Here is a 22014-nt window from a genome sequence, read left to right on the forward strand (position 1 = left end):
AGCAGATGGTACACGTGGTTCCATATCACTCACTTGACTCTAAGGGTACAATTTATTATCGGGGAAAGAACTGCATATACAGTCTGAATTATGAGTGTAAGAATAACTTTGGACTTGGAAGCACATCTTTCAAAATGCCATAAATAAGAACCAGCCACTCATTTAATGGATATAAATTTTTAAAATATACATATTGAATTTAAATTAACTTTTATTTATTTGCTCCAAAATGCCCTTCAGAAAGGATGAAGAGTTTTAGAGGCAGTCACAAGATTGGCAGTGCACCGCCGTTTTCGTCGTAGTCTCCTATAGGATTGAGCCTGAAAGGAACTTTAATGATCACGGAGAGACATGGCGTGATGCAAATTTTTGGAGCTGCTAGAAGATCAACAAAGAAGTGGTTATGAAAGAGATGTGTCTTAAGATACTTGTTAAAAGCTGAAAGGAATTCAGCATCATTGAGGGATAGAGGGAACTCTTTCCACTGCATTGGAGCCAAAGCTGACACCCCACAGACTTTCAGTTCTTAACCTCAATTTCTGACTTTATCAATGAAAACCTAATTAATTCAGCAGATTTTTCCAAACAAGTTATTAGGCACTGCATAAGTGATTTTGAAGTGAAATAATTTTTTTTTAAAGCCACTACATCACCTTGACAACTATTCCATGACTCATGTATATTGTTATCCAATGAATGATTGGTATCATGTTATTAAGAGGACCCCTGGTTGGACAGGAGGATTTGCTGGATGACATTGGATTGGATGGCTGAAGGGTCCCTCCTTCTATTACCTGTGAGGAAGGTCTCATGCACCGGCTCGCTGTGGGTCTGGTCCTTTCGTGATGTCAGAGTGACCTTGTACTCGGTGTCCGGCTCCAGGCCATCCACATGGTACTGGGTGTCAATTGGGGGCAGGTTGACAGCCTTCCGGTGCGAGTGATCTGACAGAGGCCCATAGGAGATGGTGACACCATCTACATGAGCCACGGGGTGGAACCAGGTTATCAGCGCTGTGGAGTCCGACACGTCTCGCACCTCCACCTGGCTGGGCGCGTCGATCTCTGTGGAAGACCGCAGTAAGGAGTAAAAAAAAATGGCATTAGTCTGTGGTCTTGAACTTCGCGCTTCAAAAGAGCTTCGCTGTGTGCAGATTTTTAATCTACTTGCACGCATTAGCACCTAATTCAAGATAATATTTACCTAGTTGAACTGATTAAATCACCTTCCTTAGGTTTGGGGTCAATAACTGTTCAAACATTTCTGGAAAGTCTGCACACACTGTGCCAGAGTCTGCACGGACTGAACGGCAGCAGTGGGCGGCAGTTTTCCAGGGGTCAATATAAATTTACAGATTTACCAAAAAAACAGTAAAAAAGTTAAAGTGTGCCGAACACTGCGGGTGTATGTAGAGGCGTACAGTTATCATATCAACAGCATGAGCTGCTCCTGACATCTCACAGTATATTTGAACTAGTCAGTGAAAACAGGTGTGTGATCAATAACATTATTAATAGAAATCGTACATGATCGGTGATCTCTTGGCTGTCGATGGCGTACCAGTCGGTGTGATACTGCAGATGGCAGAGTCTGTGTGTCACATACAGAGCTGGGAAAGTCACCTTCTGTAGGCAACTGATAACACCCTAGCCTGCATTAGAGCTTAGTGTTTAATGTCCCAGTGCTCTAATTGCCCCCTAAGGGGGGGGGGGGGGGGGGGGGGGGGCTGTTCACACACTAACACATGGGGAGCTCGCAATGCATTGCGCCACTCGCAAATGGGGGGAACAGAGGACCCCCTGGCTGGCAGAGAGCCAAAGGCAGAGGAGATTGGCTGGGACTCCCATGATGGGATGCGGAGGTACTTTGTGGTCCTCTGCGGTACTAAACCCAGTGAACCCAACCCATGGAGAGTGTGGCAGGCAGGCAGTGAGAGTTAAACCTTTTTGACAAGCAGTTTTCCTTGGCTGTCTGGAATCAATTATTTTTTACAGTGGCTCTCCCTGGGGAGAGAGCTAACAGTGCTTCTCAGGGCGATTAACTGCGCGCTGGCGGTGGAGTCGACAGATTTCCACTTCCCCGTGTTGCTACACCCTTCCTAACCAGCCTTCATGTCCTCCGTTTTGAAGATGAACCGTCCATTTCTAAAAGAGTATACGCAAGTTACATAACCGAAAGACCCACTAAATACCTGTTGTCTTTTCTAGAAAACTTCATCATGGGAGGAAAAGTGACACAGCAGGTAGTGCTGGTGCCTCACAGCTCCTGGGCTCTGGATCCAGACAGACATGCCACTAACAAAGGACAACTAGTTTATCTGATATCATTGTTTTTGCCCAGGCACATAACATCAGTAACAGCCTATAAAACTGAGTCTTATGGAAAATATGATGGGGATTACAACCAAAATTCATGAGGAGTTCAGGAGTGACATGGATCCAAAAGATATGCATTTTGACAGCCTACTTAAATATTGAGTGGGATTCAGCAGTTCTGAGTTGGAGAGGGAACTGACTCACTTTGGAGCTAAAATTGGCAACCTATGATTCTGGATCCCTGATGAACAGGTCCACAGTTTACTGAATGATTTAAACCATCAGTTGAGCTCATTTCATCAACTGAACCTACTGTACATACATCATACTTGAATATATTGCAGCCTTCTAGTACTGTTCTAGGAGCAGTGACAACTTAATGTTCTGTTTGCACTGATGGTCTAATTGAACACTTTCTTTACATAAAGGAGAAGAAAGAAGATACACAGAAGTCCAAAGTGGTCCAAATGGCAGCTTCGAATAAGGAGCATGAGTGAGCATGGTACAGAACGCTCTTACTAGTGACAACGTTCCTGCTGGTAGCTGGTCCTCGAGTGTTGTTCTTCACCACCTGCAGCTTGACCTCATACTCCTGACCTGGACCCAGTCCAGACTGGTCGAAGCTGGTCTCTGGGCGGCCCAGCATGTGTTCAATCTCCCCACCTTCCTCCTTCTGGAAGTCAAAACAGTTTCAGTGGGACAGAGGAAAAATATTTTAACTGTGCAATATGATGAGAATGAGAAAGGAAGGATTGTGAACATATTCTCTTTGAGTCACCCTCTGGTTTTCACGATTAGCTTCATACAGCAGCGTAACACACTTGGAGTAAAGTAGCACACCTAGCTGTGACAAAAGAGGAGGGAAGATCTGCTGAATTCTCCGGGCAACCCCTCACAGACAGTTAAGGTGGCACAAAGGAGATTCAAACCCAGAGCCTGAACTTGGGTCAACACATAGGACACTTGGCATTTTACTGGTTTGTCAAAGATCTACAGTGGGATGACAGCTTGAATTACAGGATACATCATGACCTTAGAAAAGAAGGAAGTTGCGAATCTGTATGGGGAGGGGATGTCAATTCACTGACCCCACTGCTCTCTTCCTGTGTATAATATACAGTATGGTATGTATACATAGTACTGCATATATATAAAACTAATATTTAACTGTACTTCACACTAGATTCACTATTATAGAGTATAATATATAGTATAAAACAGAAACAGATACCAAAGCCATTGAGGATCATTGAAGACCTTTCTTAATCTGTGTGTTGGTTGAATGTTTGACAGAAAGGATAAGTATATAATTATTATTTATGGATTTAGCAAATAACTAAATTAACTAAAATAAGTCAACAGAAACTAGTTGAATGATGGCTAACAGAAAGCCAGAATGATTATTTGTGGGGAAATTTAGTGCCGCTCAGAATCTTTAGGCTTCCTGAAGGCTTCTTGCCAAATGAAAGCCTTGCTTTGATGTGAACGCTTCATTAATAATAGTGCTTATTGAATATCTTATCCATGGCTGCATTTAGCCATCCAATTTATTGCATTTACATTAAAGTATAGCACTGATTTGTTTTTTAGCTCAGCCTTTTCGAAGCTTTGCACAAAGCCAAATCATGAGAGAGTGGTGAAAAGCCGAATCCAAGAACTATTAAACAAATAAATGCTCCTATGTGCAAGTGTGTCATAACATATTCCTTTGACTTTGGATGTGTTCTGTTAATGTTTGCAGCACCTTCAGCGATCACCGTGTGGAAACAACGAAGGCTTCCGTAATGGATAACTCGGGATAACTGAAAACATCTTCTGGGAAGGGTTTCCTACGGTAGCTTCTGATCGCAGTTCCATGTTCGCAAGAGTTGGTTTATCTGGTGACAACTTACAGTGACTCTCCCAAAATGTTTTTGTAGTAGGTTTGAACCACCTCCTCAGCAAAGCAATTCTAATAAACAGAAGTTAATGTTTGTTGTGTGTGTAGTGCAGGATGGTAGGATCGGACAGTGGTGGTGTTGTGTATACAAGCTACACCCTAAGATTGAAGGACCTTGCTTCAAACTGCTCCTCCTGCTGTAGTACCCTTCATTAATGTACTTATCCTGAACTGAAACATTAAAATGTACCCAGCAGTATAAATGAGTAAATCACTCTAAGTAGCTTAGTATACAAACTTAACGCTGTACAGTACGTCGTCACTGACAAAGGCATCAGCTAAATAATGCTTAATAATATGAGCAGTTCATACCACACGTATACCACTGCTGCAACTGCCATGGGCAAAGCCTAGGAGTGAAATTTTACACTGTCTTGCACCATGAAGTACAACATGTATGGCTTGACTGCAGGAGCCACTTAGAGAGGTTAACAGACTCACCGTGTTTCTGAAAACGAGATTCCAGCCATCAAACACGATGTCCAGGGGGTCCCACTGCACCTCCACGGAAGTCTCCCTCACGGATTTGAACTTCAAGCCTTCGGGCTCAGGGAGATCTAACGGGATGATAATTAAACCAGTTTACATTTGATTTTCTGTTCAGTGGATGTCCCTGGGCACTCACAATGAAAAACCACAAAGAGCTCAACACTAAAAGCCAATGTTTCTCCAGGATTTCTAGCAATATTAAATCTCCGAATGTGTAGAGTGCTGGTGAATGATCTCTTACTTAAAAAATTTGGATGCTCCTATATTACTTAATGAAGTTGTTTTGCTGTAGCCCATTGTTGGCAAGGAGTATTACAATGCATGATACTGGACCAATCCAAAAATTTGGGTCCATTTGTGGGAAACTAGATTTGGCTCACAAAGCATTTGGTTGACAAAATTCAGCGGGAAATCAGTTGACATGTCTTCTCAGTTCTTCTACAGCAGTTCCCAGGGATGTAGGACACTTGTGAGTTAATTTACTTTCACTATTCTGTCCAATTTATCCTCTTGACTGGGGCTGTATGACGGTTCACATTTATATCATTGTACATATGAACATAGTTCTGAACAAAAATCATGATGCCACAGAATCTATCTATCTATCTATCTATCTATCTATCTATCTATCTATCTATCTATCGCCCGTGGCGCCCAGACCTACGTGTGGCCACGCGAGCACTGACGGGCACGCTCCTCTGGTTGTTGAGCACGGCGTACACGCTGATCAGGTATTCCACTCCAGGTTCCAGCTCTCTGATGGTGGCAGACTTCTGGTCCCCTGGCACATGCATGTCTAGTTCCAGTCCACCGGGGGCCGTGGGCACATAAGTGATTAGGTACTCCGTCACCACCATCTCATTAATCCAGGTGAGGTTCACTGTCTCTGGAGTCACCTCCGTCACGGTCAGGTCCTTTGGTGGGGAAACTATCCACACAAGCGATTACGACACTTAGACTATGGGAAGTAACATTTATGACATATTAATTTATGGATACAATGTGTTTTATGTTATGAGCTAGGGGACAGCTGGTAGCATAGTGGTTAGAGCTGTTGGCTTTAGAAAGAAAGGCCGGAGGCTTGATCTCCGGCTGTACTACCCCTGAGCAAAGTACTTACTGTAAAATTACTCCAGTAACGTTACCCATCTATAAAGGGGTACATAATTATAAGTAGACTAACACTGTAAGTTGCTTTGAAGAAAAGTGTCAGCTAAATGAATGAATGTAAATGATCTTCCAAATGACTTATGATCTCCACAGCGAAGATAAAATACATTATATACTTAGGTGTCTTTTTTTTAGAGGCCATTTCAAAATCTATTTTAAGCTATGGATTTGAAGGAAAAATTAAAAAAACAAAAAAAAAACTTTTCTGAATTGCAACTCAGCATCATTATACATCATATGCAATGTTTTCTGAAGAAACAAAACTATTCATAATAAGTATTAATAATACTGATTGCTGATTTGAAAGTACTTGATTTATGATGAAGCTGAGTCTTCTGGGAGCCTTTGCTACAATGTATGTGCTGAATCCTATCTTTTAGACTTTTTCACCTGACTGGTAAAAGTCCTTCTTTTAGGACTGAGAGCTAAAGGAGGCAGATGCTATAATGATATTCGCAGAGCTGAGGAACAAGTTCAGTTCAGTAGCACATGCTGCAGCATTTTTTATAATTCACCCATCATTTCTGCCAACACAGTCTTTCCCCCCAGGATTAATGAACTCAACGAGTTTTCAAGAAGTAATGGCTGAAAAAGAATTCTGCTGGTTATAAGCATTTATGACACCACTTTTCATGGGTACATTTTATCCAAACTCAGAAAGAAAGTTATCTCAGCAGTTCATCTCAATCAGTAAGGGTGAAATCTGAAACTGTCCAGGGGGGTTGAAATTTGAGGGGTGGAAATGACTGGTTTGGATTAGTTTGGAACATAAACTTTTAGAAGTTTCATTTTACGCATGTTGTGGCATGATGGCCCTCTGGGTATCACTGATGTCTCATTACTCCTAGGCTGTGGGTTCAGGCGTGGAATCAAATTGGGTTCAGTCTGCATGGAGTTTGCATGTTCCCCCATGTTTTCATGGGTTTCGCGGCACAATGGAAAGACACCTGTTTCAGGTGAATAGTTTACTCCAAATTTTCTTCAATGTGAGTGAATGAGCATGCATGCTAGTGCCCTGGGATGAACTGACATCCTGTCTGAGGTGTTCTCTGTCTCATCTATACTTCCAGGATAGGCTTTTGACCACCTGGGCCCTGCTTTGGAGAAGCAGGTTTTACCATGCTCAGGTAATGCTTGGAAAACCTTTCTCTCACTCTTACCTTCAGAACAGTCCTCGCTGATGTAGCCTTCATCACACACGCACTGGCCAGCCACACAGTGTCCACGCTCATGGCAATTGTTGGGGCATCCCAGCTCTCCGCAGTCATCTCCCACAAAGCCCTCATCGCAGATACAGATCCCATTGAGGCAGCGTCCCCTGTCGTTGCAGTTTCCTGGGCACGTGAGCTCGGAGCAGTCCTCTCCAGCATAGCTCTCCCAGCAGACACACGTACCATCTACACAGTCACCCCGGTTGAGGCAATTGTTGGGGCAGGTCTTCTCGCTGCAATCATCCCCTGTGAAGCCCTCATCGCAGACACACTGGCCATCAACGCACCGGCCCCGGTTCATGCAGTCATTGGGACAAGTCAGCTCACTGCAGTCGTGGCCCGTGAAGCCGGCATAGCACACACATTTCCCCTCCATGCACTCTCCCCGGCCGTAGCAGTCATTGGGGCAGGTTCGGATGCTGCAGTCTTCTCCGGCGAAGCCCTCCTCGCACACACATTGTCCATTGACACAACGGCCTCGGTTGAGGCAGTTGTTGGGGCAAGAGAGCTCTCCACAGTCCTCACCTTGGAACCCAATATCGCAGACGCACTGGCCATCCACGCAACGCCCCCGGTTGTTGCAGTTTTCTGGGCACGATAACTCTCCACAGTCATCACCCTGGTAGCCTGGGTCACAGACGCACATCCCGTTGAAGCAGTGGCCCCTCTCGTTGCAGTTGTTGGGACAGGTCAGTTTAGAGCAGTCTTCACCAGTGTAGCCTGCACTGCAGACACACTTGCCATCTACACAGATGCCACGATTGTTGCAGTTGCTCGGGCAGGTGAGCTCACCGCAGTCCTCGCCAGTGAAGCCATCATCACAATAACAGGTGCCATTGACGCAACGGCCGCGATCGTAGCAGTCATTGGGGCAGATGAGCTCAGAGCAGTCAAATCCTGTCCAGGGCTCCTCACAGATGCAGTCATCATCCACGCAGCGGCCTCGGCCGAGGCAGTTGTTCAGGCAGCTGGTTTGGGAGCAGTCGTCCCCGGTGAAGCCATCGGCGCAAATGCAGACTCCATCAATGCACTGGCCGTTCTCACCGCAGTCCACGGGGCACACCTCGATACTGCAGTCTTCGCCTGCAAAGCCCTCGAAGCAGATGCATTGGCCATCCACGCAGCGACCCTGGTCCTGGCAGTCATTGGGGCACTCAGGCTCTGTACAGTTTGGCCCCTTCCAACCTGACTCACAGAGGCAGCTACAGGTGTCTGTGCTGTAGTTACCATGGCCATTACAGTAGGGCTTGGTCCCAATCTCACCTTGGAAAGGACAAAATTCATCAGTGAATGCTCAGGGAACTGCTTTCATTCATGAATGCAAAAAACAGAGAAGAACTGCACCTGCAAAGAGAGCCTCTTAATGTTCACAGTGCAGATGACACAGCTAATTGCACTTGGAGTCAAAAATGGCAACCAAATGTGTCTGTTCACACTGGATTACAACAGCAAATGAACTCAATGTGACATCACACATGTTTTCCATGTGAATTGAGTGAAAGTACATGATTTGAAGCCCAAGCATGTCCTTTGCCTACCTATAGCTGGAGCTCCGCAGCATCCGGCTCCATTGGTACAGTGCTCCCTCAGGTTGGACACCTCTGCCTCCAGCATCTCTATCCGGTTCAGGAGCTCCTTCAGCTCTGGGAGGTCATTCTTGCAGCCACAGGCTTGCCGTGGGATGTTTATGCGGTGGGTAAAGACAATCTGATTCTCACCATCCAAGGTGTGCTCAGTGGCATGCAGGTCTGACGGCATTGTCTTGGACTTTAGCTCTGCCCCACCAGGAGAGTCAAGGTCCACAGAGCATGCAGATCCAGAGGGGACATTAATGTTGTAGACATGGTTGAACACCACTGGCTGATCTGGACTGGGGAGAGTGACATTCTCCGCAGTCTGGGATGCCAGGGTCTCCCGCCGGTGACGGATCACCCTCTTCACAAGACCGGCGGTGGAGAGCTGGAGCAGTAGAGCTGTAGCCACCAGGCTCAGGAGTAGAATCCCCTTCCCCATATTGACCACTTCTCACTGGTTCCTGCTTGTGTGATGTGCAGGCTAAGAGGAATTCAAATTAAACCTAACAGAGATGGGGGGAGTCTTTTGTTTCCTGTTAAGAGAAGATTCATCATATGAATTAGAGGAAGGAAAAAATATAAATATATGGCCATAACAGGCAGAGAGGAAAAGGTTCATTTCAAAAACATTTGTTTAATGTATTGCTCAGAACATTTATTCATGTAATTAATGTACAAGTCTACACAAGACAAGGATAAGTTGCGGACCAATGACAGCATAATTTTCCACATTCTTCAGTGTCTATAAAGCGAAGGAAAAAAAACATATTGGTTGGGGAGGTGAAATCATTTCCTGTATAGAGAACAAGCAATGCTAGGACTTGTCAGTCAAAGGAAAACACCTTCTATAGCTTGTGACATATTAAGTTTCAAGTTGTCTTGTGGCAACCTGGTTAGATCTGGGAGCTGGTTCGAACATGGATTCTCTGAAGATGAAAGTCCAACTCTCCATTTCTCAAAAGATATGTTGTGGAAATAAAAGTGTGGCATCATGTATTGGAGCTCAAGTTTTGCTGATTCCTTTCATGAGAAGTAGCCATTGTAGGGTATGTGTAACTCGTGCAGTTCTGGAAAGCCAGAAACCCTTAGTAGTAGTTTAAAATGACACTGATGGTGCTACAAGGAGGACATTCATGCTACTTCTGCAGACTGTTGACATCCATGGGATCCCCCTACTGTGGATAAATAAGTCTGCTGTCTTTGAGTGGTGTTTGTTGGTCTGGTCTCTATGTCATTTAGTAACTTCAACCTTCATAAAACTCAGGAAACACACTTTTCCCAGGGATTCTGGTGAGTTTAAAAAAAGGACCTGAAATTAGATGTTACAGATGAAAGTAGCTGTAAAAAATACCATCTTGTCTTTGATCTCCCTCTCAAGAGGGTTCCTAGACATCAGAAATGACTTCATCAATGAACCTCTTAATTCGTTTTGTCCACACATCCTTTAACTATAATTATTTGGTAAGATGCAATATTACAATGGCATAAAACAAAGAGAAGGAGTTCTGTTTCCCTTATTTTTATGAGAGCGCCTGACCAGGAACAATAAAGGCATGAGATCGTAAAGATAGAAGATTTTTTTTTTTTCTTTCCACGAGACTGGAACAGCAGGGGCAACCTGGTTTTCTGACAGTTAAATTGGCACTTTTTGGCTAATTGCAAGCACACCAGCGCTTTGCCTTGTAAGAAGCACACAATTAAAAGCGCCTGGCTTTGAACTCCACTGCAGATCCGCCCAATGCATTTTTCAGCACCTTCTCTACATGCCGTCCTCTCTGATGCAGGTTTTCCGCTAACAAACAGGATGCACGTTTGCCTTGAACCTACGCATGAAATGTCTCCCTTCCACCGAGTATGAGGACAAACAGGGAGACTAATCTATTGTTTTCCTTGTCCTGACTTTAATATATCTTCTCATGTCTTTGTGAAGGACTCATATTACATGATCAACTATTCTTTAACTGAGACATTCACCCAAACCAAACAGGTTTTCTATACTAAACTATGTACAGTGGTTTACCCAAGACAGTGGCTGCTTGATTCATTTTTCTTAACTGCATCAGTCCAATTCAAGGGTACAACAGTAGTAGGGATTGAAACCCAAGTGCTCTGCTTCAAGGCAGTGGTTCTAACCACTGCACTACCTACTGCCCTGTTGCATCCTAGCCAAGGTTTATTTACATTTATTTATTTAGCAGATGCTTTTTTCCAAAGCAACTTCCAATGAACTCTGTGTAGTGTCATCAGCCCACACACCTTATTCACCACATTGACTTACTCTGCTAGATACACCACTTACACTGGGTCACTCATCCATACATCAGTGGAACACACTCTCTCTGTCACCCACACACTATGGGTGAACTTGAACAGCATGTCTTTTGAGTGTGGGAGGAAACCAGAGCACCCAGAGGAAACCCACACAGACACGGGAAAAGATGCAAACCCCACACAGACTGAACAGGGATCGAACCCATGTCCTCTCACACCACTCAGGCGCTGTGAGACAGCAGCACTACTCGCAGTACCATTTGCATGGAAGTTCCATATGCACATATTATTTTCACAGTCAAATTTCTTTACATCTATTCAGTTGCCAGACACTTTTCTATAAAGCAACTTACAATTATTTACCCATTTATACAGATGGATAATTATACTGGAGCATTCAGGGTAAGTATCTTGCTCAAGGCTACTACAACTGGAGGTGAGATTTGAACCTGTGGGTCCAAATACAGCAGCTTTAACCACTAGGCTACCAGCTACCCCTCTTTTACTGCTGCTAGGAGGAATGAAGTGAATGACAGCTATTATATTTGAATGTTTCCTCATGAGACACTGTAAACAGCTCATGCCAAAACAAAGGGTGGTACACTTGGGTACAAATGTATAAATGTAATGTGTTTTAAATTAATTTCTGTTCACTTTTTATTTCGCAATAACTGAACACACAAACCTTACTGTTAGAAAAGATCGACTCGCGAGGCTCCCACATTTGTAGTGACGTACACAAACAGAAACTCAGAGTAGATGGAAATTATTTGAGATATAAGCAGGAAAAGAGGGGCCCTTTTAGCTTTCTGCTGTGATGCAGTGACCCAGGATATCACCTGGAAAGGGCTCTGATGCACTGGTGCCATAAGCGCTTGCATGCACGGAAATTGCCCCAGGCCTGGAGGGAGATCTAGGGTCTGGCCAGAGGCAGATGGGGCCTGGGTGAGCCTATAGAACAAAGAGGCAGGAGAGGGCAGTTGCTGTGACTCCCACCCCACTGGGGTGACAGACTGCGGCTTTGCGTGGCTGCTTACAGGTGCTTTTCTCTAGGGAGCTGCTCTGTCTCCTGACCCTCATCCTATGTGTGATTAGCAGACGGTGACAGCCCCCCCATGTCCAACCAGGCAGATGAGCCCCCGGTGAACTGGATCCCACGGCCCCGATTAGACAGCCAGGGATGAGTGGACCCGTGATGGATGCCATGTGGGAGCCTGGAGTCGCCCCTGTTAGGGGAGCACTGGGTCCTGTACCCCCCAGGGTGGAACGAAATGAAGGGGGCCTGAAAATGATCACCCTAGACCCCCAACCCACTCCCCCTCGGAGCCCCAGCATCACAGACCAGGGATTGAATCAACAAAATAACCGGAAAATTGCATTGAATCGCTACTAGGATTTAGTTCTGGATGGATGGCCGGCTTTTCCACTCGGGAAGGCTGGCTCCCCTCCTAAGGAGAGGGGCTTCTGAGGGGCAGAGAGCAGCTCTTTGTGAGCACGATGGGAGCAGTAATAATTAAAAAGAAAAATAATACGGGTCCCGCAGCAGAATTTATAAAGCACCAACGGCCAAGAGGTGTAAACGGAAGAATCCAGAAAGAACTTAGCGCAGCGTCTCGAACACACTGAGGCTCTTGGAGGCGGGACCAACGTTCAGATAGACTAGACAATCGAATAATTAAAACACTGGGAAAGAAGCTCGTTTTCAGCGTGGGAAACTGAAAAAAAGCTGACTCCTCCTGCTGTTGGCTTCCAAACGACTTGTCGGGAGCTTTTTACGAAGGTAATGCCCGTCACCCGTGTTTGCAAGAAAACAAGCCATAGTCTGACAGCGCTGTATATATACGTTTTCACAACTCGCTCCAACCTATCAGACTGCGAATAAGGCAGTTGGCAGCCGACACAAACACCTGCCCGAAAACACGAGGCCAGTTTTCTGATGTGCCCCACTGGAGTTTATTTGCTATTTGCTTGATATAGAAGCTTCAACGTTTCAAGCTTCTAAAAGCTTCAAGTAACAAGACGACTTGCGCAAATTTGGTTTATCCAGCAGCGCCTAGCAAGGAAACGGCACGAATGCTCAGCTCACCAGTGTGCGCATTTGTCATGTTTTGGCCTAGTAATAAATGATGAATTCTGAGATAGAAATTACATCAGTGGTTCAGCTGGTGGCTTAGTGGTTTGGGCCTTTGCCTTGCTATTGAAAGACTTAGGTTTGAATCTCTGTTGAAGCCCTGAGTTGATTTATTAACTATCATGAGTTGTTGAGATAACATTTTCATCTAAAGAGACTTACAGTGATTCACCTACGTATGCAGCAAGGTATATCTTAGTGGAATAAATCATTGTAAGTTCTTTTATTGAGGGTACTACGGCAGAAGGTTGATTTCAAACCTGGGTCCTTTGAGTAAAAGGCAGCAGCTCTGACCCCTAAACCATCTGGTATTCATCACTGACATACTCAACAACAACAATAATAATAATAATAATAATAATAATAATAATAACCTTCATCCCACAATGACACAAAACAAAACATTGTACTCTCTCAGTGGAAACAGTGAATATTCTACACTGACTGACTATGCTCAGGTTAGACACACACTTTCACATATCACAAGATATCAGTTCAAATGAAAACACATCAAATGCTATATATGGCTTCATAATATAATAGCTTGGTGAGATGTAGTTTTGAGAAATACACAAAGCAAAACTGGCATTGTGAAATTCACTCTGGGGTACTTATAAGGTCTTTCCTTAGGATGATTTTACAGTCTGTTTCCTAGCATTTCCAATTTTGACCTTTAGAGAAAAAAAGATGATCTTCCTGAATATAACCTCATTCTTTAGTTATTACACCATTGACCTGTTTAGCATCCAGTCAGCTCCATATCACGTTTCACTGGGCCATCTCGATCTTATTCCTTTATAAATTAAAATATTTATAGGTACTATCCAGGTTGAGCTCCTGGCTAGACTGTACAGCCATAGTGCCTCTTGTGAGGTTTAAATTTCAGAAATTCTCATTTTAGGTCCAGGATTTATCCATTAATCCATCCACATCACAAAACTTTCTTGTTTTTTTTGGTTTTATTTTATACTGTACCTCGCTAATTGCTGTTATGTAACTAATGCTTTGTTCTACTCAATATTTACTTTGAAACTAAGTTCAGTCAATTTCCCGAGTTATATGAGTGGAACAACATGAAGTTACAGCTCACAATAAAGGCTTTAAAATGTGGGCCGGCAAAATGCGGTTGTTCGTTTTCGCATTTGCACTTATTCGTTTAGTAGAAGATTTTCCACAAAGTGACAATTCCACCCCTCCAGGACTATTTCAGAGTCAGAAGAAATGGTGATTATTTTTTCTCTGTGACATATAAACAGCTTCTCTCCTCATTATATCTGGCACGTCCAAACAGAGCTTGTAATAAGCACCACTCACTCCATCTCTGCATTCTTTCTTACACTGAAATACTAGCCAGTCCACAGTGAGCATTTTCTCTAAACAAATACATATTTCTTTACTTTGTCCAATTTTTTTCCAATTTTCATGTCAAAAAGTGATCTATGTTAAAAATTTACTGTCAGTAGTCGAGAAAGATACACTATATAATTATTGTTTTATAAGGCTCATAAATAAAGAAATAGTATCTTCTGCTGGACCCCCATTCCCACACACACTCATAAATGCACATTCATTCTGTCTTGTTCTTTTTCATACCGTTAAATCAAGAACATCTCCAAGAAAAAGCAACCAGGTGAACAGAAATACTACATTTTAAACTTTACTCAAAATCTCCCGTTTTAACTAATCGTCATGATCCACAGGGACAATACCCCTATGGGCCAGAGGAGGCGCCACTCAGTGCCACTACCCCAGACCCAAGCACCTGTGCGTAATCTGGTGGTTAGTGAGGTATAAAAGGAGCAAGCAGCCCTGGATAGATTATAGATTCTTAATCAGCATTTCATTGTGATCTCTTGGCAAACTTTAATTACCTGTTTCCCAAATCTTGTCCCAGAGGTGTTTATGTTCCAGTCCCGAGCACCTGTCCTGTCTACTCCTGCCTTTCGTGCTCCTGTCTAGGCCCATGGTTCCAATCCAGTATTTCGTCACAGCTTCATGTTCAAGTCCTACTCACAGATTTGTGTTTCACTTTTCACCTGTCTGAAAATAAACTGTGTGTCTCCTTGTACCGCGTTCATTGTTTCACCTCTACCCGGTACTTTACAGTTTTCACACTGCACTTATCAATACACTCCGCACATGGGATCATTTTACTTTTCATCCTTGTTCGGACGTAACAGTAACACGCTTCCGTGTCAAACTTTTGTCTGGACGCTACACGAAGTGGATATGACGCTCTCAGTTCTACAGAAAATTTATAACAATGGCATAGATGTATATTAGTTGCTGTAACAAATAATTCATTATTTAACTTGCTTCCTTTCTTAAAGGGAAGATATATTAAAAGCTAGGGTATTTTTTTAACTAGTGCATCTCTGGCATTTTAATAAAAGCAGCTGTGCTCCTTTTTAAATCTTTGCTTTCTTCGTTAGAGCTTATGGTTACAGTACGACAAGTAAAAGTGCTTACATTTTATAAGGTGCAATCTGAACCCTGTTGTGTGTTATTTCTTCTGATTGACAGGCCATCGGTATGGGATTGTGGACATGGTTTCAGCAGAGAGGCCATCAGTACACTCTGGAGTAATTGCAACCTGGAGTTGTAAAATTTGCTGCACGCATTGAAGAGAAATCAAATTTTCATGAGAGATGCTGTGGTAGCTGCCATTTATACCTTGTGTTCCGTACTGTGTCCCACGGCACGAGGTGTGTTTGTCCTGCATTACTTGTCAGATCTTTGAAGATGATTGACAGGTGGGGGATATGGAGCTCTAGAATAGAATTTTCGCAGTAAAGAGGCAGAAGGTACTTCATAAGATGAGAGCACTGAGTTTCACCTGAATAAGCTTGTTGGGGAAGTACCCCATTCCTTGAATAGATTTATTCAGTGGAGGTCTTGAATGTTGAGGCAGTTTTATTTATTTTCTTGTCAATCTACTGTTCATGAGAACCATGTGTCAGAACATGAAGAGTAGAGAAGAAAACTCAAAAATGGGTGCTAAACCGATACATGGGGTTCCACATAAAGGCTGAGCACTTGTTAAAACACGTATCATCTGTAGTAGCGAGAATAAGATGCAGAAAATGAACTGTGCTTTTGTTCTCCTGCCTCAATTTGACTCTTGGTGGTTGAGGGCACAGACTTCCAATATGAAGGTTACTGGTGCACGGGCTCTGCTATAAGATCTTTGAGCAAGGTGCTTACCCTAGACTGCTCCAGTTACATATCCAGTTAATTAAAGCGGTAGAACTGCACGTCGTTTTGGAAGCAGGTGTTAGGTGAGCAAAAAATAACAGTATGAAAGAACTGCACCGAGAGAGAGCGCTCACTGGAGATAAAGTGGTGACAGACTGTTGGCAGAGTAGCTGTGTCCCAGCTCTGGCCATGACCAACCCCAAACTTATGTCTCTATCACATTCTTGAAAATTTGTTCATTCCTTAAGATGACAGGAGCACGTAGAAGACGGTCCCAGCGTGGATTTACTGGGTTGGAGAAAAAAGATCTGCTCTATCGGCTTTTTTGGAGTCTGACCGTGGCTCGGTGCACCGTCTGGCCCTTCTGGTGTGGGAAGGCTTAAGTTTCACCGGAAACTGGGGAGTTAGAACCCTGCGTGCCCTTGATGGCTTTCCCAGCTCTTCTTTTCCACTGCGGCTCTGCAAAACCAGCGCTCCTTTGAATGGTCATTTCATGATTGATGACAAGGCTATATTTTCAGCATGAGCTCATGTCTTAGGAGTCCCTCTATATATATTAAGTGGGTCTCGCATTGTGCTGAGTGAAGTCATTGTTTTTGGACATCTGTCTAGACAGCACATGATGAAGCATAAAGGTGTTTATTGCAAACGCAGAGTTAAATGCTAACGTTCAGAGTGTGAAAACTGACCTCAGTGGATTCAAATCAATTTTTCTGGCTTTGAACACAGACAAGACCGATGATGAATCAAGAAAAGCATCAAGCGTTCTCAATCGCCCAGGACCGTACGAATGAAAATAGCTGTGTCAGTGGCATGCTGTTAATGTTCAACTTTGTGACCAAACACATTTTCACCAAAGGTTATCTCTCTAAATTAGAATTGACCTTTCCTGGTTAAATAAAGGTTACATTTGAAATTGAAATTTAAGAGGATTGTTCAAGATTGAGGTCATGAGGACAAGATGGGGCCACAGCTCTGCCTGTTGAGTAACAGTTAGACAAATAAGATGAGAAATGGATTGCGCTGCCCTGTTTGATTTGGAAAAGCAATAACTAGTCAGTGACTGGAGCATCCCAGGCTGGCATATTAAAGAGGAGAGGAGGAGTCCATTTGGGTGTGTCCTCTGTGGAATCACACAGAGTACTTAGCTTTGTAGGTCACTCACTGTAAAAACGTAATCGACTTCTTTGACTAATATCGGTCGCCTTCAAGTATCTTACCGCTAAGCAATTGGGTTCTGGGTTTGGAATCATTTGGAGGATCCTTTCACCATCAAGTGTTCCAGAAAAAAGGAGATGTCCAGTCCCTTATGGCTTCTCTCAAAGCTGGATGCAGAATGAGCCCTATCAGCTTTCTTCAAAAGTGATGTAGAACAAAGGGTGGAAAATCTTTTGTCTGTCTTCTTCTGGTACAGTAATTCCCTCAGAGTAAAAAAAAAATAAATAAATAATCTAAATTCTACATTGATTCTGAGAGAAAAACTGTATATTTATTAACCTATATATAAATCTTAATGGATGTTTCATATCTTGCTCTCCTTGGCGCTGTGTATTGATCTGTGCATATGCAAGGTCATTAAGTGAGGGGGAGATAGCAAGTGAGTGAACTGTCAAGACGCAGCCAATAGGTGTAACCTATATAATCATCAAATGCAGAAATGTATTTCCTGGGTGACTTCTGAGATGCTCCCGCTGCAGGAAGGGGGGATCGATGGGCTGCTGTGTGCTTTGGTCATGCATCTCGGCTCACAAATGGGTTTCTGGGTTATCGCCGTGACTGGCTGGTTCCTGCATAATACTCTCTGTGCGACGCTCTCTTCATCGCTCACTTGTGCCCTCGGTGGGGAGAAAGCTCATCCAGCACTCCCGGGGTGACTGAGGATGCCTTTAAATTGGATTTTAAAAGCATCGCTGGAAGAAGTGGCCATTGAATTATTCCGTGTGTTGCATGCAATGTTGGTCAAAGAATCACAAAGGTGGTTGGACAGGTAGGAGGTGCAAGGGGGCATGGCAATGAATACCAGCAGAGCAGCAAGGGCCCAGAATCACAACTTAAATGACTGCCGCTGTTCAAATTGCTGTAAGTATAGGCTGATGGCCCATGATGGAGTTCCACGGGGTGCCTTGTCTAACCTGCACAACCATTGTTCACCCCATTGATTGGGAGCCGAAATGAGGTAAAAGCAGACCTTCCAATGTCTGCAAGATTAAAAAGTTCCAAAATGCTATGAAAAACCAAGCCTCAGCTGTAAACACCAAAGGCCTCCAGTTTCCCTAGGCGTTGTTTCTTTTTGAAGAAAATTCAGCTGTAAATCCCAGCTGTGGTAGCTCAAGAAAGTAAACATCATACATGTTTAAAGAATGTTTTTCATTTATACATTCAACATGCAACCGCAGCCAGAATCACACGAAGCAAATTCAAAAAGACTGTTTACTCTTATGTCTTATGTTCATATTTTGCTTATTTATTTTTGTAATAATGAATATAGAATAAAATGCATGGCAGGAACATGGCTCTGGTTCATGTTCTGAATAAAAAAAGCAGGTCTTTAATATTAGGTCTTTTGATCTATTTTGTGAATTAAACAATGGTATAAAGTACATTAAAACACAATTCAAACAAATGTAATAAGTAGAAAGGTGTCTATTTTTTCAATGCCAGATTAAAACTTGAACAGGAATTTTCTTTCTTCTATAGAGAAACACACCATTTCTTGTACGGCAGCGATAGAGGCCTATTAGGGTTTTTTTTCCAGCACTTTCCAGAAAGGATAGGTTTCATGAGCATAAATGTCCTTCGTTGATATTTAGTGACTGGAGAATGAGTGTGCTCTGACAAGTCTCCTAGTGTGTTCACATCTGATAAGGGTGGTTAAGGTCTGACGACCTCTCAGAGAGATGGTATTTCACATGCTGACAATGCCAAAGGTGAGCACTCCTGATTTGAGAGGGGATAAGGAGATTTAAGAGATTCTGATGACCAGATGGAGACAAAAAGAGCTTGATTTTCCACCCGCAGCACATTCCATTTACAACATGGAGAATTTATTGTAATAATGCTGCTCCATCAGTTTTTTGATAAGCAACCCGTCAGTTTTTCTGCCTACTTTTTCTGGACTTGATGACTTGAAACCCCATGTAGGGGTTTGTCTAAAAAAATTGCCTGGGCTGATAGGGAGATAGAACTGCTCTTCATTATTTCTCCAAGAATGGAGACCTCCTAACTTATTAATCTCACCGTTCCAGCATGCGGAACTGTAAATTGATCTTTTCCACCCACTACCTGCCTCCCACCCTTCCTTGGATCATACAACATATATAAATGCCACTCCATATCCCCACACCACCTAACCTTTACAGTACTCTTTAGGGGATAGCTAGATTGAGACTCTGTTTCACTGGTCCTTAACCTAGCCCAAGGTGTCTTCTCCGGGATACCCACAAAACCTGATTTGTCAAAACAGCTTCCTGAAGGTCATTAAAGATTTGCTGTGTGGGAGACTTGACAGGCAACCGGTATCACTTCCTCAGCCTCCTTTAGGATTTTGGTTCGATTAAGTACAAGTCAAGAAGTATGATATCTTTCAAGTAATTTCCCTCCAAGACTTAACATTATCCACCGGTAAGGTTAAGTACAAAGGCAGACTCATATGTACACCACGTCTTATTAGACAGAGATCACTTGCATTGTACTGGAGACTATTTTGAGTAGTTTTTCTGAAGTCTTTTTAAGCATACATTTGGAAATGGTACTGGTGATTTAAATTAAAAAAATTTTATTCAAGCTACGCAATGACTGGATAATGTTGGAAAACTGAAGGGCTATTTTTCTGAGAGAAACAGTAGTTTGGCTCTCGGTGGCTGTATGTCAAATAACTGTACTCCTCCCATTCCGGGGGTGCGAAATAGTTTTTACTTCTTTCACCTTCCCTTGGGAAGGTGAGGAACATGTCACTGATGACACTGATGGAGAAAAGATAGCTTTCTCATTTGGCCCTGGTGGTCAACAATAGTGCTCCCATTAAGGTAGGGTTCTCAGGAAGTTCCCTGGCAGGTGATTTACATCTGTTCAGTAGCAGTGTTGGAAGGGTTTCCTACCCTTGGTCCTAATTTCACTTGGGTGGCTCAGCATCGTGAAGGATCACTGAAGAGTGGGAATACAAGAATAAGTCCAGAGTAATGAATCAGGGTCACAATGAACTTGGCCTAACAAAGTCAAATCCCTCTGTAGAAGCAGCTGATACAACTGCAGTCTACATCACATTCTAACAGAGACATGGAATCCTATGGTTTGCTGGGCCATAACTCATTATGTAAAGACAATTCTAATAAAAACCTCTGTTACTTGGCAATTACTGTTATAGGATGTGAAATTGTCAAGACTTCACTTGCTGTGTCCATCTCTAAGAAACAGTGTCAGAATTTTTGATTTATCCACTCACAATTAAGAATAATGGGCTCTATGTGGGGTTGATGTAGTTCACGGCAGAATTCGAACTTTCAACATCCACGACAAGCTTCTGTATTTTTTAAAGTTATTAACCCACATCATCTTTATGCCTTCTGGCTAGAAAAGGGGAATGTTCTCACATGGAAGTGAAAAGAAGGATTTGGCATTGATTTCAGAACATCTGTTTTGCCTTCTCCACAATGAAGGCGAACAGTGTGCTGCAGCACCCAAATGGGTGAAGCTATGAATTCACACATTTGCATGAGTAAATTACTTTCTACCCCAGGCACCCTCAGTTTATGCTTCTCCCCTTCCTGCCATTTCCAAATTTAAATCTTTCCAAGCTCTCTGAAGGCCAGTCTTGTCCTGACCACGTTGTGGAAAGGCACATTCCAACATGCTGGGGTCAGAAGAGATGGCAAAAGGTCAATCCAGTGTCATTCACATGGGCTGATTGCTCTGACCCACATCTCCACCACCACCCATTCTCACCCTCTATCCTGTAATGTATGCTTGACTTCACAAAAGTGATTCCTAGAGTTCCCCACTCCCAGTCACCCAAACTCCACCCAGGTCCTGAAGGGCCATCAGGAAATCCGAAACCTCCCCCCGAGAAACAGAAGTTGGCGACAGTTGGAGTTATCTTCACCATTACCTGTATGGCAGGAGATTTTTTTTTACCTCTTTGTCATTATGGTCGTTAGTAATGAGATGAGTAACCAAAGACTGGCCTTCAGGGAGCAAACGTGGCTATAAAGTCAACCCGCCATCGGAACCGTACCAAAACACTGAAGGTCAAAGCCAATCATGGGTGAGGTCAACTGTGTTTCAAAGACGTCGGAAACTTGTGTTGATTTCTAAACGGGAACAGATGGCAAACAGGAACAGACAGGATATGATGTAAATACCCATAGGGCACTCACTTTCTCCTTTGACAGATGGCACCCCTGTTTTGTTACCTGTCGACGGGTGCCTTATTCAGTATTCAAATGTTAATTACTTTTACAGCGTGTAAGGCTAAACAATGGAACTATTAACAGCCCTGAAAATATACTTCATCACGGCAAGTAAATCATTTACTCAAATCAAATTAGTCTCTCACATTCAAAGCCAAAAAGACCCAGACTGGAAATCAAAATGAATGCGTTTCCGACCTAATCAAGCATGTCAGAAATTAAAATGTGTTCAGTAATTGGCTATCACAGTCGATATCTTTGTTAATTTGACGGCTCCCTTCACCAGCGCATAAATCGTCTGGTCGATGCACAGC

At 43.3% G+C, this 22014-nt stretch overlaps 1 protein-coding gene across 1 annotated transcript in view; it reads right to left on the bottom strand.

Annotated features, from left to right (window-relative positions):
• LOC108938122 (tenascin-like) overlaps positions 1 to 22014 on the bottom strand; it is a 47954-nt gene that overhangs the window by 23563 nt on the left and 2377 nt on the right. The window contains exons 2-7 of the mRNA XM_018758468.2: positions 8663 to 9231; positions 7074 to 8387; positions 5408 to 5671; positions 4696 to 4811; positions 2835 to 2988; positions 795 to 1064 (exon numbers count right to left, since the gene is read on the bottom strand). Of these exons, the coding sequence (XP_018613984.2) occupies positions 795 to 1064; positions 2835 to 2988; positions 4696 to 4811; positions 5408 to 5671; positions 7074 to 8387; positions 8663 to 9137 (2593 nt within the window). The 5' untranslated portion in view covers positions 9138 to 9231. The remainder of the gene's footprint in view (positions 1 to 794; positions 1065 to 2834; positions 2989 to 4695; positions 4812 to 5407; positions 5672 to 7073; positions 8388 to 8662; positions 9232 to 22014) is intronic.

This window comes from Scleropages formosus, chromosome 17, assembly GCF_900964775.1.
Source record: "Scleropages formosus chromosome 17, fSclFor1.1, whole genome shotgun sequence".
Taxonomy (NCBI): domain Eukaryota; kingdom Metazoa; phylum Chordata; class Actinopteri; order Osteoglossiformes; family Osteoglossidae; genus Scleropages; species Scleropages formosus.